The sequence below is a fragment of the Kogia breviceps genome, chromosome 17 (genome assembly GCF_026419965.1).
Source record: "Kogia breviceps isolate mKogBre1 chromosome 17, mKogBre1 haplotype 1, whole genome shotgun sequence".
NCBI lineage: Eukaryota > Metazoa > Chordata > Mammalia > Artiodactyla > Physeteridae > Kogia > Kogia breviceps.
In genome coordinates, this window is record NC_081326.1 from 23343623 (window position 1) to 23360013 (window position 16391).

The following is a 16391-nucleotide window of genomic DNA, read 5'->3' on the forward strand; positions in this document are numbered from 1 at the left end:
TCCCTTTTCTCCACACCCTCTCCAGCATTTATTGTTTCTAGATTTTTGGATGATGGCCATTCTGACCGGTGTTAGATGATATCTCATTGTCGTTTTGATTTGCATTTCTCTAATGATTAATGATGTTGAGCATTCTTTCATGTGTTTGTTGGCAATCTGTATATCTTCTTTGGAGAAATGTCTATTTAGGACTTCTGCCCATTTTTGGATTGGGTTATTTGTTTTTTTGATATTGAGCTGCATGAGCTGCTTGTAAAGATGCTACCAGAAAACTACTAGAGCTAATCAATGAATTTGTTAAAGTAGCAGGATACAAAATTAATGCACAGACATCTCTGACAGTCCTATACACTAATGATGAAAAAACTGAAAGTGAAATTAAGAAAACACTCCCACTTACCACTGCAACAAAAAGAATAAAATATCTAGGAATAAACCTACTGAAGAAGACAAAAAACCTGTATGCAGAAAATTATAAGACACTGATGAAAGAAATTAAAGATGATACAAATAGATGGAGAGATATACCATGTTCTTGGATTGGAAGAATCAACATTCTGAAAATGACTCTACTACCCAAAGCAATCTACAGAATCAATACAACCCCTATCAAACTACCACTGGCATTTTTCACAGAACTAGAACAAAAAATGTCACAATTTGTATGGAAACACAAAAGACCCTGAATAGCCAAAGCAATCTTGAGAACGAAAAATGGAGCTGGAGGAATCAGGCATCCTGACTTCAGACTATACTACAAAGCTACTGTAATCAAGACAGTATGGTACTGGCACAAAAGCAGAAATATAGGTCAATGGAATAGGATAGAAAGCCCAGGGATAAACCCATGCAAATATGGTCATCTTATCTTTGATAAAGGAGGCAAGAATATACAGTGGAGAAAATACAGCCTCTTCAATAAGTGGTGCTGGGAAAACTGGACAGGTACATGTAAAAGTATGAAATTAGAACACTCCCTAACACCATACACAAAAATAAACTCAAAATGGATTAAAGACCTAAATGTAAGGCCAGACACTATCAAACTCTTAGAGGAAAACATAGGCAGAACACTCTATGACATAAATCACAGCAAGATCCTTTTTGACCCACCTCCTAGAAAAATGGCAATAAAAACAAAAATAAAGAAATGGGACCTAATGAAACTTAAAAGCTTTTGCACAGCAAAGGAAACCATAAACAAGAGGAAAAGACAACCCTCAGAATGGGAGAAAATATTTGCAAATGAAACAACTGACAAAGGATTACTCTCCAAAATTTACAAGCAGCTCCTTCACTTACTTTCATTACCTGCTTCCTCCTTCAGAGTGTAGGTCTCTGAATCAGGCCAATGAGTAGTTTGTGGTATGGAGATTATAGTGTAAGTTGAGATCTCACATCTTGGTGAATTTTAAAATTTCTCCCAACTATTTTGAAGGGCAGAAACCATATGTTAATATAGGCATTTAAAATTGTGTCCAAACCAGAACTTGTTATTATTATGTCAGCTGTGCTATGCGGCTTGTGGGATCTTAGTTCCCTGACCAGGGATTGAACCTGGGCCCTTGGCAGTGAGAGCACAGAGTCTTAGCCACTAGACTGCCAGGGAAATCCCAGAACTTATTGTTATTAATAAAAAGTATTGGCAAGTTTGGGCATTATATCATGTGGCTCCCAAAATATGGTTCTGAAATCTTATGAAGAAGATGATGGTAATGATGAAGGTTTCTAATATTTAGTAATTACTCAGTATGTGCCAGGTTAATTTCTTTACATATGTTATTTCATTTAATCTTTAACAACCACATGAGTTATATTCACATTTTCCAATAAGCAGCTTTGTAAAGCCACGTAGCAGTGGGTAGATGGAGCCTAGATTTGAAAGGAAACCTGACTCCAGGGTACAATGTTCTATTTTCATCTTCTAGGTTTTATTTTTATTGTTATTATTATTGTTCAACTGAGGGAGCATCATTTAAGGAGAGTTAAGGTCACATTCCAAGGTTATTACACAGTTTTTAATTGGTAGAGTTAAGATTAAAATGCAATGCTAGTGACTCCAAAGCCCCAACTTTTATACCAAATTGTATTTTTCAATTTACGGAAAGTAATCTAAAATTAATTCTTACTAGGAAGCATGGCATATTTTTTTTAATGAAAAGTTTTTAAAATTCTCAAAAAAAAAAAAAAGAAAGAAAACACTTTTGGGTCAATGGGTATAGTTAGGTTCAAAATAAGTACGGACACTGAACCAGCCTGACAAGATAGGAAAGAGACGGACTTTGAACCTTCCACCTCTGGGTATGTTGGGTGGACATGTGTATTTGGAGATTAGCTCCTTAGGATACTCTGCTGTATAGTATTATGTACAGTACCATTGAAATGCAGAGCTGTTTTGTAATATTATGTTCTTGTTATGGTGAGTTAGGGTGAAAAAACAGGTAACTTGTTGCTCGGAGGTCTCAGAAATAAAATATGCAATCTCATTAATGAATGACTGTTATATAAATCACTATTATTAATAGAAATAATATCTAGTTGCTCAGTCTCTACTGTGTACAGGTACTTTTTAAGGTGGTTTCCATAAATTATCACTAGTTCTTAGAACAATCACCCTGACTCTTGGGGATTATGTCCTCATTTCCAGAACAGCAAACTGAAGCTCAGAGAAGGAAAATGACTTATCCAAGAAGGAAAGTGACTTATCCAAGAATATACATCTATTAAGTCATGGAAGAAAATTTCACACTCTGACTTTGAAGGCCATACTCTTTCCATTATACCATGCTGTCTTGGTGCACAAAATTATCAAATTTATTCATTTAGTATTCATTCATCTTATCTTCTCTAAAATGGACCAATAATAGTATTTACTCTTGTAGTTTTCTGTGAGAATTAATGATATAAATCACATAATGCACAAAAAGCACTTAACACCAGTTTGGCATCTAGCAAATGCTCAGTAAACATTGGTTTTTGTTATGTACAGTATTTTGTTGGCCACATGCCAGGAACTGGGCCAGATGCTGGGGAAACAGATGGATAGGATTCTGTATCTTTCCACAAAGGGTTTATAATTAGTGTAGGGGAGATGGAGTAGAATACATTGTACAAAAATTATAATCCAATGTAATAAATGTCATAGTGGCTGTGGATCTCCAGGCAGAGTGATAGCACAGAAGGCCAGCTGGCCATATTCCTGCGTTCAGGAGAAAACCCTCACACAGCTCTGGTCATTCACGTGAAGAGCCTCTCCACAGTGATATTGTATGATATTGTAGAAAGGCCTTTTGCACCAGTTGTTTTTTTTAGTTTTTATATATTTTTTAGTTCTTTCCTAAAGGACAGATTAAATAAATAAATAAAAGCTGTTCTTTAAATTAAGTGGTAGTGCTATTCAGCAAGGACTGAAATTGTGGTGTTGCACCTGGGGAGGGAAGTAGAGCAGAACCGAGTTGACCCTGGACCTTCACAGTGGGCAGAAAGGGGCGGGGAAAGAAAGTTACCACTCAGCAGGGAAATATAGAAAAGTGATCCACACCTAAAAAGCCTTTCTTTGGCAACTGTAAGAATCCCCAGCCTGTCTGCTTCCTCCCTACCCTTGGAAGGAAGCCTGCCTGTTGGCATGCCCCACCCGCTTCTATAGAGCTCTGGGCAGCCTTCTCTTTCAAGAGAGAGACCTCATGGAGAATCGCTCTTATGTAACTACGATTTCAACAGTTATTTACACTGTTAAACTACAGTGTTTCCTGGCTTATTTTCTTACTATTACTTTTTGTATCCTATATTGTCCTTTCCTGGATTAAAAAAAAAAAAATTACTGGAGTAAAAGTATTTTTTTTTTGGAAACAGTGCATAGATACAAATTCTCTAAATGCCTGTAGGTCTAAAAATGACTGCATTTTGTTTGAGACTTAAATAATAGTTTGGATTTTTACAGAATTCTAGCTTCAAAACATTTCAAAAATTTTAAGATACTATTCCATTGCTGTTAGGTAGCCAGTATTTCAAACACTTGATAATAATATCAGTCTCATTCCTTTGTAGATAATCTCTTTGCTTGTTCCTCCTCTGGAAACATTTAAGATTTTCTTTTTTTACCTTGCAGTTACAAAATTTCACTAGTATAGGTCTAGGCATGTGCCTTTTATTTTTTGCTTTTCCCATCTAAGTGTTCAGTGAGTATTTTTATTCTGAATAATCATCTTCCTTCAGCTTGGGGAAACTGTAGTCTTTAATTTCTTTATTACTTCTTTCCCCACCGTTGTTTCTATTTTCTTCTGAAATCGTTATTTATTCTTGTCTTATTATCCACACTCGCCCTGAAACATTCTTTCTCTTTTGAAATCCTTGTAAGACGGATGTTGGATTCCTTGGCTCTGTCCTCCAATATATTAACTTATTTCTCTTTCGTTCTACGTTCTGGGAGAATTCCTTAACTTTATATCCCAGGTCACTGATTTAGTCATCAGTTATATTTATTCTACTTTTTAACAGTTTTATTTAATTTTTTAGTTATGTTTTTAATTTCTAAGAATTTTTTCTTTTTTTCTAGTTGCTCGTTTTTATGGAAACCCATTCTTGTCTTATAACACAATAGCCTCTTGATCTCCCTGAAGATACTAATACAAGTTTTGTTTTTAACATATTCTATTTCCTACATTATCTCTCTTCTCTTGGGTTCATGACAATGTAGGATACAAGAAGCAATAGTAAGAAAATAATCCAACAAGCTCTGTTAGTTTATTGTAAATTACTGTTGAAATTATGTCTATGAAACTTACTGCACTTAAGAAATGTTTCCTTAAATATTGAAAGAATAATTTTAAAAACTGGTAATCATCTGGAACTAATAAAAGCAAGATTATTTCAATCAAATACTGTGGGGTTTGGGGTGATAAGACAATCTTGTTTGGGAACAATACATTTTATAGATACTGATTGATTATAGATTGATTTATTTTCAACATGGATAGAAAACTTAAGTTTAATTATATGTGTATATTTTAAATACAAGGGTATCCATTAGAATAATTTAGTATATATAACTATCCCACAATTAAAGGGGAATAAAATGGACAAATGAAAATTGATCAATCTATATAAAGACAAGAAAGCAAAAAGAAAATAAAAATCATAACAAACAGAAAACACAATAAATATGATAGTAAAAAGACCATACTAGATGATATATCAGTTATTACAATAAATGAGAATAACTTTAAAACTTACATTAAAAGTTGGAGACTATCTGAATGGTTAAAAATAATCACAAACATTAAACACTCAAATATATGCTATCTGTAATAGGCAATATCAAAAAAGAGCAAATTAAAAATAATTTTGAAATTGAGGTCCATGTAAAATTATTACAGGCAAATTGTAATAAGAAGAAAGCTGAAAGATTAATTTTATTTTAAACATTAATATTAATATACAAAATATAAATTTTAATATATAAATATTAACTTTATATTAAATATTAATTTAATAGAAAACAAAATGGAATTTGAGGCAAAGGTTAAACGGAGATCAACTAATATTGATTCATAGATCATTAATAAAATCCAGCAGGAAAGTATAATGGCTAGAAGTCTTCATGCACCAGACAAAAAGCATTGGAATAAATATACTGAATCTGTTGGAAGTACAAGAAGAAATTGACCAAAACCATTAGAAAAGAGCCTTCCCTCAGAAATCTCTGTTGCAATAACTTACATTTTTCACTCTGAAACCGTAAAAATATTTGCATTCTTTTGTCAATTCCATTTAATTATCTTCATATTAGCATTCTGCTGCTGCTGTTTTCCTGCATTCTCACTAAATGCCTTATCAAAACTCACATTTTAGGGCCTATTTTTGTGGGTGCCTTCCAAGGTGCCATGGTCAAAAGAACTCTCTTAGTGTTGTGATTTTTGAAAGAAGCACGTAAGATTTTGCTAAGTGTTAATGGGAGGGTATTTGGATACCATTTCTCTGAAGGCACCAGTCTTTTCCCTCATCAGTATTCCATCTAATCCTTGAGAATGACTCTACAGTGTTGATTTTATGGACACTTATGATTAGATGTAACCTTACTGATCATCTCATAGTCACTTCAGACCAAGACATGCTTGGCATCCTAGGCTTTGGACTGTCACTCACTGACTACCTTCAAGCAAGTCATATAACTTCTCTGGGTCTCAATTAACTTCTCTTTGAAATAAGAAAATAGGGCTAGAATAGATAGTCCTTAAAATTCTTTCTTTCTCTAAAGTTTTATTTTTCTTATTACATGATATTTATTTCTATTTTATCTATTCTTTTTCTAAAATCCAATATTAACAGAAGCACTTCTGTGGTATATTTTATAGACTATGAAATTTTGACTTTTCATCTTCTGACACTTGGCAGATCTTTGGAAGAATAACAAAATGTTTAAGGAAGCAGTAATTGGTACAAGCAACTGAAAGGATAGATACTACCCTTTAGTTTTTTTATTTGGTATCCTCTTTGGTTTCAACAATACTGATTCCATGGTTGGTGCTGAGTAAACATCTCAGCAAGTGTCTTGAGTGAGTGATTGACTCTCTCCTTATAAATGTGGCTTCTTCCTTATTTAGCTGCACTACAGGCACTAAAGAGAAAGAAGAGGTTTGAGAAGCAGCTCACTCAGATTGATGGCACACTTTCTACCATTGAGTTCCAGAGAGAAGCCTTGGAAAACTCACACACCAACACGGAAGTGTTAAGGAACATGGGCATTGCATCAAAAGCCATGAAAGCAGTTCATGAAAACATGTGAGTGACTTTAGTCTCCCTCGGAAACATAAATTCCCTCGGTGCTTTAGAAGTATATGATGATCTGCACAGGAATGGGCTTACTCATTTGAGACTCTTTGACATGTTGGAATGGAATGTTCCCACAGAGAAAGAGCAGAAGTAATATTGGCAAAAGAAAAAAAAGACCATGAAAAAATAAAGGACATTTGTTTTGCCCTTAATGTTTCCCAGTAGCCTCACTATTGTTTGACACTCCACCTGCAAATATTTTCATTCTATAATTTTTAAAAAGGCTTAAATGTTAATATCTGTGAAGGTGTTAGAACTATACAATAGTGGTTGTCAAATTCTGGGGGGACTCAAAAATCACTACTAATGAGAACACAGATGCCCAAGCTCCTTCAAGAAAAGTAAGGATTGGGCCTTTTTGTTTTTAACCAAGCTCCCCAGCTGATTCTGATACTAACCAATGTTTGAGAACCATTGACATACCATAGTAGATAAAAGCATGGATTTGGGGTCAGATTTTCTGGGTCATAATCCCAAATCCTGCTGACTGTCCTTGGGCAAATTACTTTGCCTCTCCCTGAGTCAGTTTCCTTATCTGTAAATTGGAAATAATAATAGTACTTACCTCATGTGGTTATTGTGAAATTCAATGAGATACAAGATATATGGCACTTAGGAGTTCCTGGCACAAAGTAAGCGCTCAGTAATCTATATTCATAGTGGCAGTGGGGCTAACAATTTGCTTTATATTCACACTGAGAATCAATATCTGGGACCTAATCCTTTTCCAAAGTTAAATATCATAGTGAAGTTTGGACCAAAGGTATGCAAGGGCAAAGAGTGACTGAGGGATGTAGAGAAGCTTCCATGGATGGGAAAAGGTGGGAGAGAGAGAGGCTGGGGTCAGTGAAGACATCTTTGCTAACATTTTCTTGCCTTGATAATCAATTGACAATCAGCCATCATTTTGACAGCTTCTGAGAGATCATTCCATTCATTTTCAGAGTCACAGTCCTATATTGTTGCTGTTAGCTGGGTGCCAAAATGTATTACAAAATCATAGTTTTTCTCTCCAGGTAGTTTAGCAGCACCATCCCGGGGTGTTCCTTTTGAGTAAAATTCACTCCCAGGCCCAAACATTAGCTGTACCTTTCTCATATGATTTTTAAATAAATAATCCTTGTATGTTTGTTATAAACATAAGAATTGGAAATAAGGGGTGATAGGAGGATGGCAAAGTATTCTTTTTGATTACTACATGAAATTATGTCAAAATACTCAACTTTTCCCATATATAGAGTCTGGAAAACTTGTAAAAGATTTATTCCACTGGGAATCAAAATGTCAGTGTTAATTGCTTAATAATTAGGGAAATTGTCACTTCTCTGGTATCCAATCAGTTTGGCCTAGCTTCAGAGTTGGAGGAATGTTTCAGAGACAAGGTACTGGAGAGGCAGCTCAGATGCTGGCATTCGGACACTGGCAGCTTCAGTGGGTGGTTGGAAGCTAGTGGGACTTGGGTGTTAGAAACTGTCTTGAAAGCAGCTGTCGGTCCTGGGCCTGTGATTCCTTTGCTGAAGTTGCTGATTCTTCTGAGGGCTTCATAGGCCTAATCCTGCTCTCATCGGTAATCTCAGCAGCTATGGGAAAGTTCTCAGGGAGCCAGGACCTCAGACATACTAGGCAGTCTAGAAAATAGATCTCTAGTTCCAGAGTTTCCCTTCTACAAAAAGCTGCCCTGATAGCAGCTGCTGAGAGCTGCCCAAGTTTATTTTAGTTACAGAGGTCCTTGGTGGTCCATGGTACCACTTCCTGCAGAGTTAATACATGCAGCATATATTTAAATTTTACATATGCCCTACCAGACAAGATTTCAAAATGGGTCTACAAATATTGTTAGTTATCAAATAATTTGCCCTCTAGTGACTCTCAAATGTAATGGCTATCAATTTAATGTACATAATTTAAAATATATGTACATATACAGAATTATCAATTTTTTTGAAATGCAAATTCTTAAAAGTTGATAAGTCTTATCACCCGGAATGTTTACTAGCCTACTGAAATAACTAAGAATTTATACTAAATTGACTCATTTTTCTAATTTATGTCTAAATTCATAATTTTAATGTAAAATTCTAAACTATTTCAATAAAATATTGTTTCCCAGGGATCTGAACAAAATAGATGATTTGATGCAAGAGATCACAGAGCAACAGGATATTGCCCAAGAAATCTCAGAAGCGTTTTCTCAACGAGGTGGATTTGGCGATAACTTTGATGAGGTGGGTGACACTATATAAAGAATGGAGTATTGTGGCTGCTAAAAAAGACAGCTTCCCACCATATGGAGCAAGCAGGTTTCCTTACACATTTCCTTAAATATCATTAAAGAATAAATTTCTTAGAAAAGTACCTGTCTTAAGAGGGAAATGAAGTGTTGGTAGCTCTGATTTAAAGGAAAGATTAATATAGTTTGGCAAATAGCCCCCTAATTAAGTTTTCAGCTATTAAGGAAAAGCAGCATGTGATTATGTAAAGTTAGTGACTTTTAATGGTTGAAGTCTAAAGCCCTATTACGAAAAATTGAGTGCTCGCACATCTGGGCAAAACAAAGCAGACTGTGTCACTCTGCAAGAAACAAGACAGATCATGCTCACGTTAAATTAGAGGTTAGGCTGCCTCTGTTCATTACTTAGGCTATGAAACAAAATAAATGTGGAGTGACATTATTAACACACACATTCCATTGAGAATTAATCAGTCCAATAATACAGACTATAATTATAATGGTGGTGTCTGCACTGTGAATTTCAATTGTTCTACTCAAAGTACACACGAAGTACAGACAAATTTTGAAACATGTCCAATTCTCAGATTACCGTGGCAAAGAATCTGACTTCCTACGTTCACGTAGTGTTAAAAATGGTACATCTAATAAGTAAGATGTAGTTCCACAGAATCCTTGAAAGTGAGAATTGGGTGTCAACAGCTTTTTTTTTTTTCTAGTTTTGTTTTATTTTATTTTATTTTTCTCCATTCTACTTTTTTTTTTTTACATTGAAGTATAGTTGATTTACAATGTTGTGTTAGTTTCAGGTGTACGGAAACGTGATTCAGTAACACATACACATATATCTATTTTTTTTCAGATTCTTTTCTCTTATAGGTTATTACAAAATATTGAGTGCTGTCCCCTGTGCTATACAGTAGGTCCTTTTTGGTTGTCTATTTCATATACAGTGGTGTGTATACGTTAATCCCAAACTCCTAATTTATCCCTCGCCCCCCACTACTTTCCCTTTTGGTAACCATAAATTTGTTTTCTATTTGTTGTCTGCTCGTCTGTTTCTTCAATAGCTGTTTAAAATGGTATAGACCAGGGGTTGGAAAAAATGTGGCTTTCAGGCCAAATCCTCCCCAAGTTCTGTTTTTGTATGGCCTGTTGGACAAGATGGTTTTTATATGTTTAAAGGATTGCAGAAAACAACAGCAGCAGTGACAATAGCAACAAAGAAGGCTACAAGACAGAGACCATATGCGGTCTGCAAAGCCAAAAATATTGCTGTCTGGTCCTTTCCAGAGAAAGCTTGCCTATCCCTGGTTAGACCAACAAGCACCTAATGAGTGCACTATGACATGGTGGAAAGAGCTCCGGGCTCATTAGGATATCTGGGTTCTGCCATTTATTACTAAACTTTGTGTAAGTCCCTTTCCTTTTCTGACCCTTACTTTTCTCATTTATAAAATGAAAATGACCGTATCCCTAGACTATCTCTAAAGTTTCTTAAATTCTAAAATTCTTTTATCAATGAATAAATAAGTGTATGGTACCTGAAGTCTGAAAATGATGGAGATGATTATTCTGTCACCACATATTTGCTAAAGAAAATATCAATATCTTTTCAGTGCTGTTGGTAACCATCAAGCACTGCTGGCAGTTCTGGGCATATATTCAGTGTAGGATAGTGTGTTCTGCTACTACGACATTTGCTGTATTTGTTCTTAATTGTTTTGTGAGCAGAAATAGGATATCCGAGTATTCAGGCTGAAGGTACTTTATTCATTCAGCCTGTGGAGCACCATAAAGCCCACAACTACGCTGACCACACTATTTCACATGCCCTCGTGCTATACATTTTCATGTTTATTTCCTCTTCATGAGGTAGATATAATGGTGGTCAGGCAGCCATTCAGCTTGCTGTATGTCTGATACATGGTGACTTGATCGAATGCTGTGGTTGGCTTAAGGATCTCCACTCTTGGCCCACAGTATTGTTACTCTCATTTTAATACAGAATAATTATTTGTTTCTGTGCCTTTCTCCTACATTCAATATGCTCCTTAAATGTAGGGACTGTTGTTTGGACTTTGTGTCCCCAGCCCTGAGTTCAGCCAGGAGTGAGCTCTCAGTAGATTTGTTCTATGATGAAGAAATGAAGAAATGAAGAAATGTCCTTGGTCGAATATAAGAGTGTCTTAGGTCATTTCTAATAAGGACAACCTCAGAATTCTAATGGTGACAAATTTAGTTTTGACTCCCAACTTCTCGCAGGGAGGTTGGACTCAACCTGAGGTCACTTGGAGCCAGTTAGACATGAACTATTCATCTCAAGTCATCTCATATCTGTCATAAGGTGACTTTTACCCTTAAAGCCTGAAACTAGACTTGCCTCTCGAAGGTTCTTGGGACAGAGAATAGGTTAGGATTAAACCAGACTCTCTGGGGCTATTGCTAAAAGAAAGAAATACAGTGTACCTACCTTGAATTGAAGCTTTCTTAACTAAGACACACAGCATGATATTTACTAGTTTTGGTAATTTGACAAAGGAACAATAGTATCTTTGATTCTTTTTACTTTTGGTTTGTTATGGTTTTGCTATACCTGTTGTTTTATTTCAGTAGCATTAGCCCAAATGAAAATATTTATTTCCTCTAGTTAAAGTCTCACAGGTTCTTAATTCTTAACAGTAGAAAATAAAAGATACATTGGAAAAATGACAGGCAAGGTGTAAATTTCCTAGAAACTGTGGAGGTTATATATTCAGCTAGCACAAATTACTTGAAAAACTGTTGACTGAAGTATTATAGGATTAACTACAACAAATTTGCACAACCCCAAATATTCATATTTTAATTATTGCTCAGTGTTGCAAAAAAGACTTAGTCTTAAAATAAATATTCCATTTCACTGGGCTCTCATATATCAATTGGGTAGCAGATGTTCTTGTTATTATGTTTGAGGAAACCCACTTCTTGAAACATTAACTCCCTAATTCTTTCTTTTTCCTCTGTTCAGGATGAGCTGATGGCAGAACTTGAGGAACTGGAGCAGGAAGAATTAAACAAGAAGATGGCAAATATCCGACTTCCAAATGTGCCTTCCTCCTCCCTCCCAGCACAGCCAGACAGAGTACCAGGTCGCATGTCAAGCACGTCCTCCGCTGCACATCGATCCCGAGCAGGTCTGTTCCCCACCTCAACCACCTGTGGTCAAATAATTACCTGAAATAATAGCCAGGCCTATCCCTTTTAGCACTTATTTTTCATTTCATAAAATATACCTTTTAATACATAATTCATACCTATTTTCTGTGCTGAAAGTATGAATGTCACCAATTACTAATTTTTATCCAGTTTTGTTTGTCTGTTTCAGCATCTTCCAGGAGGGCAGAAGAAGAGGATGATGATATCAAACAATTGGCAGCTTGGGCTACTTAAAACAGAATTTTTGGATGCTGAAATTAATGAGCTGTACATAAGATGCAAAAAAATGTTTTTGCCAAATATAGAAGTTAACAAAGATTCTGCTTTATATTTATACTGGATGAATAATTGTCTTTTAAGCCTCACAGGTAAAAGTTAAAAAAGGAGTCATACGTAGATTTAGGATCCAGGATGGAATGAGACTTCCTGATAGCATTTTGGAGGATCTCTCCATACTGATGGGAGGGGGCATTCTACCTTGTTCACTATTATATTATTTCCAGTCCTGGCACATAGTTGGTACTCTCTATATATTTGTTGAAAGAAAACTGAATTCTATGAACATATAAAACGTATAACAGTTTATAAGCAACTTAAGACTGATGTATTTAGGAAAGATAGGGAATATAACTTTCTTTCCTATGAGAATGCAAGTTTGCTGTGTGTATCCATGTTGTAGCCCAGGGTGAATGTATAAGAAACATATCTCTTATAGGAGACACGTTTGTAGAGAAGTCTTGTGTGAGTCTATACATAAGTAGTTTCACTTGAGTTTTGCAGTTTAAAATCTTAAAGGAGTTTTAATTGACATTTATTATGCCAATTAAGCTTGGAATGGGACAATGGATGCATTTCCCAAAATGTCTGAAAGCACTAACAGCTTACACTGCTGAGCGAGAACCTCCTGGGTGTAATTTAGTCACTTAGGGGGCTGCATTAACATTCCCAGTCCATTATGATGCTGTTATGGCTTCAGCGTGCTAAATGTGTGAATATTCATTCTTTTCTGTTTTGTGATCTCTTGTACATTTATTTACACTTTACATCATATTCCTTGTAAATACATTAAAATATAGGAAATTAAAAGTATATCTTGAATAAAGTTTTGGCCATAATGATTTTTAAGTGAAAGTACAGCTTTATGTATTGTCCATAATGGTTCATGGACCATAAAATGACAAACGTCGTTATAGAAAATGATCTAGTAATTCCCCACATTTACTTAGGGAATACAAGGTCTAATGGGATGGAAAGAACACTAGACCTGGAGGTAGGAGTTCTGGATTCCATCTCCTGCTCTGACACTAACACAGTACAACTAGGCAAGTCATAAACTCTTGTGTCTTGCCTTTGTGACTTCACTGGGAAATCTAAGGGTTGGACTTGATGATGTCTAATGGTTCCATCTTGCCACAGGCCTTTTGCACATGCTGTTTTTTCTTAGCAGTCTTCCCACCCTCCACAACACAGATACCACATCTTGCTTATCTCTTAAATCTTAGAGTGTCCTTTGTTTTGGTAAACTTTTCCTGATTGCACAGACTAAATCAAGTCTCTGTGTTATATGCTTTGGTAGCACTCTGCTTTCTCTCCTATCATCTATCATGGTTTATATTGCATATTTACTTGAACAGTCACTTTATTATTCTTCTTCCCTGCTGGGCTGTGGTAATTTGAGGTCATGGACTGTATCTCTTCCAGTTCAATCCCACTGTGTATCTCTGCACAGTCGCTCACATACAGTTGGCATTTAATAAAGATTTGTTAAATGAATGACTATTAAGTTTTTACATCTTTTGGGTCCTGACAGAATAACAGGAACTGGATTTACCTTCTACCATCAAATGACTAGAAAATTGGACAAAATATATGAAACAACAGTTTCCAGACTGTTGACAGCAGGCAGCACTAGACTGTGATTCTTGAGAGGGAAACAAATGAAACGAGTACTTCCAGTCCCAGTTCACTGCCTTCACAGAGACTGGTGGTCTTACCAAGTGGAGGAAATCCATGCAGGAAACTCCTGGAAAGGAGGTTGCTGCAGAGGGAAAGAGAGAGAGAGAGAGCATGCTGGAGATCTGCAGGGAGGTCTGTTCAAGTCTTTGGCTCAGAACTGATCTGTATACATGTATGAGGAAATTACTGAGGACAGGACGAACCACTGGAAAGAAGTAGGCAGATCAGTCCCCAGAGCTCACATAGGGCTAGGAGTAGTTTGTGTTCCCGCTAGCCATAAGGGAAAGACCTCCTACTACAGGGACATCAGATTTAGTCCTTAGAAGGTTATTGTCTCACTAGTGAGGTCAAATTATGCCTAGACTAAAGGCTGTTCTGTGCTCACCCTAAAAAGCTTAAAAGCAAGCTTCAAAAGGGTGAAATGATTCCAAGTAACTTACCTGCATCCCAGAACAAAACCCCCAAATGCTTAAAGGAATATAAAAGCTAATAAGTACCAACAAAAAATAAACAACTAAAATAAAACTGACACCCAACAGCATAAAATTTACAAAGTCTGGCATCCAATAAAAAATTTTCAGGAGTGCAAAGAAGCAGGAAAATACAACCCATAACCAAGAGAAAAACCAAACAGTAAGAACAAACTCAGAAACGACACAGATGATGGAATTTGAAGGCAAGGGTTATTAAAACAGCTATTATAAATATATTTCATATGTTCATTAAAATTACTATAATAAATATACTCCCTATGTTTGAGAAAGAAGAGAAAAAAAAGCATGATCACAATGAAGAGAGAAATGGCAGATATGAACAAAAGACGCAGATTAAAATTCTAGACATGAAAAATACATTATCTGAAATGAAAATACAGAATATAGTGGGAGGGAGTAACATCACATTAGATGTTGCAGAAGAAAAGGTTAGTGAACTTAAAGACATAGCAACAGAAATTATCCTAAATAAAATACTAAAGAAAAAAAAGATTGGAAAAAAATAGAACAAGAGTAAGCTGTGAGACCATATTAAACTGTCTAACATGCAGGTAATTGGAGTCCTGGAATTGTGGTGGTGGGCTGGATGGATTTTTTTTTTCAGAGTGGGGGAGAGTAGAGGGAGGGAATATGATAGAAAAAACCCTTTGTAGAAATAATGGCTGAGAAATTTCTACGTTTGGTGAAAACTATAAACCCACAGTTCAGTGAAGCTTAACATAATTTAAACATCAAAACCTCATAAATGAGACCTGAGACATGTTTGCATACCTCTCCCCACCTACTTAAACATACATTCCTAGCTAGTTCTGCTAGACCTGTGAGGTCCAAACAGTATCCATTAGCCACATGAAATGAGTACTTGAAATGTGGCTAGTGCAGTTGAGGAACTGAATTTTTAATTTCATTTACTTTTAATTAATTTAAATTTAAAAACTAGTGCTCAATTTGGTTATAAGAAAATGTTAAGTATGCTTGAAAAAACTTGGGTACATATTTTTTCAACTGTAAAATTTATAAAATATATACATACAGAACAAATATTTCTAATTGAAATTTGCGTTTGAATTGAGATGTGCTCTAAGTGTACAATATATACAGTAAGTTCCCTACATACGGACCTTTAAGTTACGAACTTTTGAACACGCGGACGTGCGTTTGAATGTCCAGTCACGTAAGTTAGTTCATGTGTCTGTCATACATTATCATGTGTGTGCATCCTCTACAAGTGGTTGTGCTTTTGTGTACTTTATTGTACAGTACTGTAGAGAGTACAGTAGTACAGTATCTTTATTTCAAGCCCAGGATGCCCGCAGTTTGGTCACGAATTTCATGGATTTGAGAAGGTGGATGAGGAGTCCAAAGAGGTCTTCAGTGACCATCAGCAAGAAGCTAGAGCTAGATCTGCAAGAGGACGACCTCACTGAACTCCTTGCTGTGCAACATGAGGAACTTACTAATGAAGACCTGATGGAATTGGAGGCCCAGAGACAGGATGAAGAGAGACAAGAGGAAGAAGAAGTAACTGAAGAACCGAAGAGATTCACGATGCAGGAAATGGCAAGGGGATTTTCTTTATTTGAGGAGGCACTGTTAGCTTTTGAGGCACAGGACCTGAACAGAGAATGGTACATGAAGGTTGCAGCAGCAGTTTGGAATGCAATCCAGTGCTACAGTGTCAT

At 35.9% G+C, this 16391-nt stretch overlaps 1 protein-coding gene across 1 annotated transcript in view; it reads left to right on the top strand.

Moving 5' to 3' along the window:
• The window catches only part of CHMP4C (charged multivesicular body protein 4C), a 31225-nt gene extending 16050 nt beyond the window's left edge, over positions 1 to 15175 (top strand). Inside the window, exons 2-5 of the mRNA XM_059042706.2 lie at positions 6603 to 6780; positions 8942 to 9056; positions 12072 to 12237; positions 12429 to 15175. Coding sequence (XP_058898689.1) covers positions 6603 to 6780; positions 8942 to 9056; positions 12072 to 12237; positions 12429 to 12493 — 524 coding nt within the window. The 3' untranslated portion in view covers positions 12494 to 15175. The remainder of the gene's footprint in view (positions 1 to 6602; positions 6781 to 8941; positions 9057 to 12071; positions 12238 to 12428) is intronic.
• The last annotated feature ends 1216 nt before the right edge of the window (positions 15176 to 16391 follow it).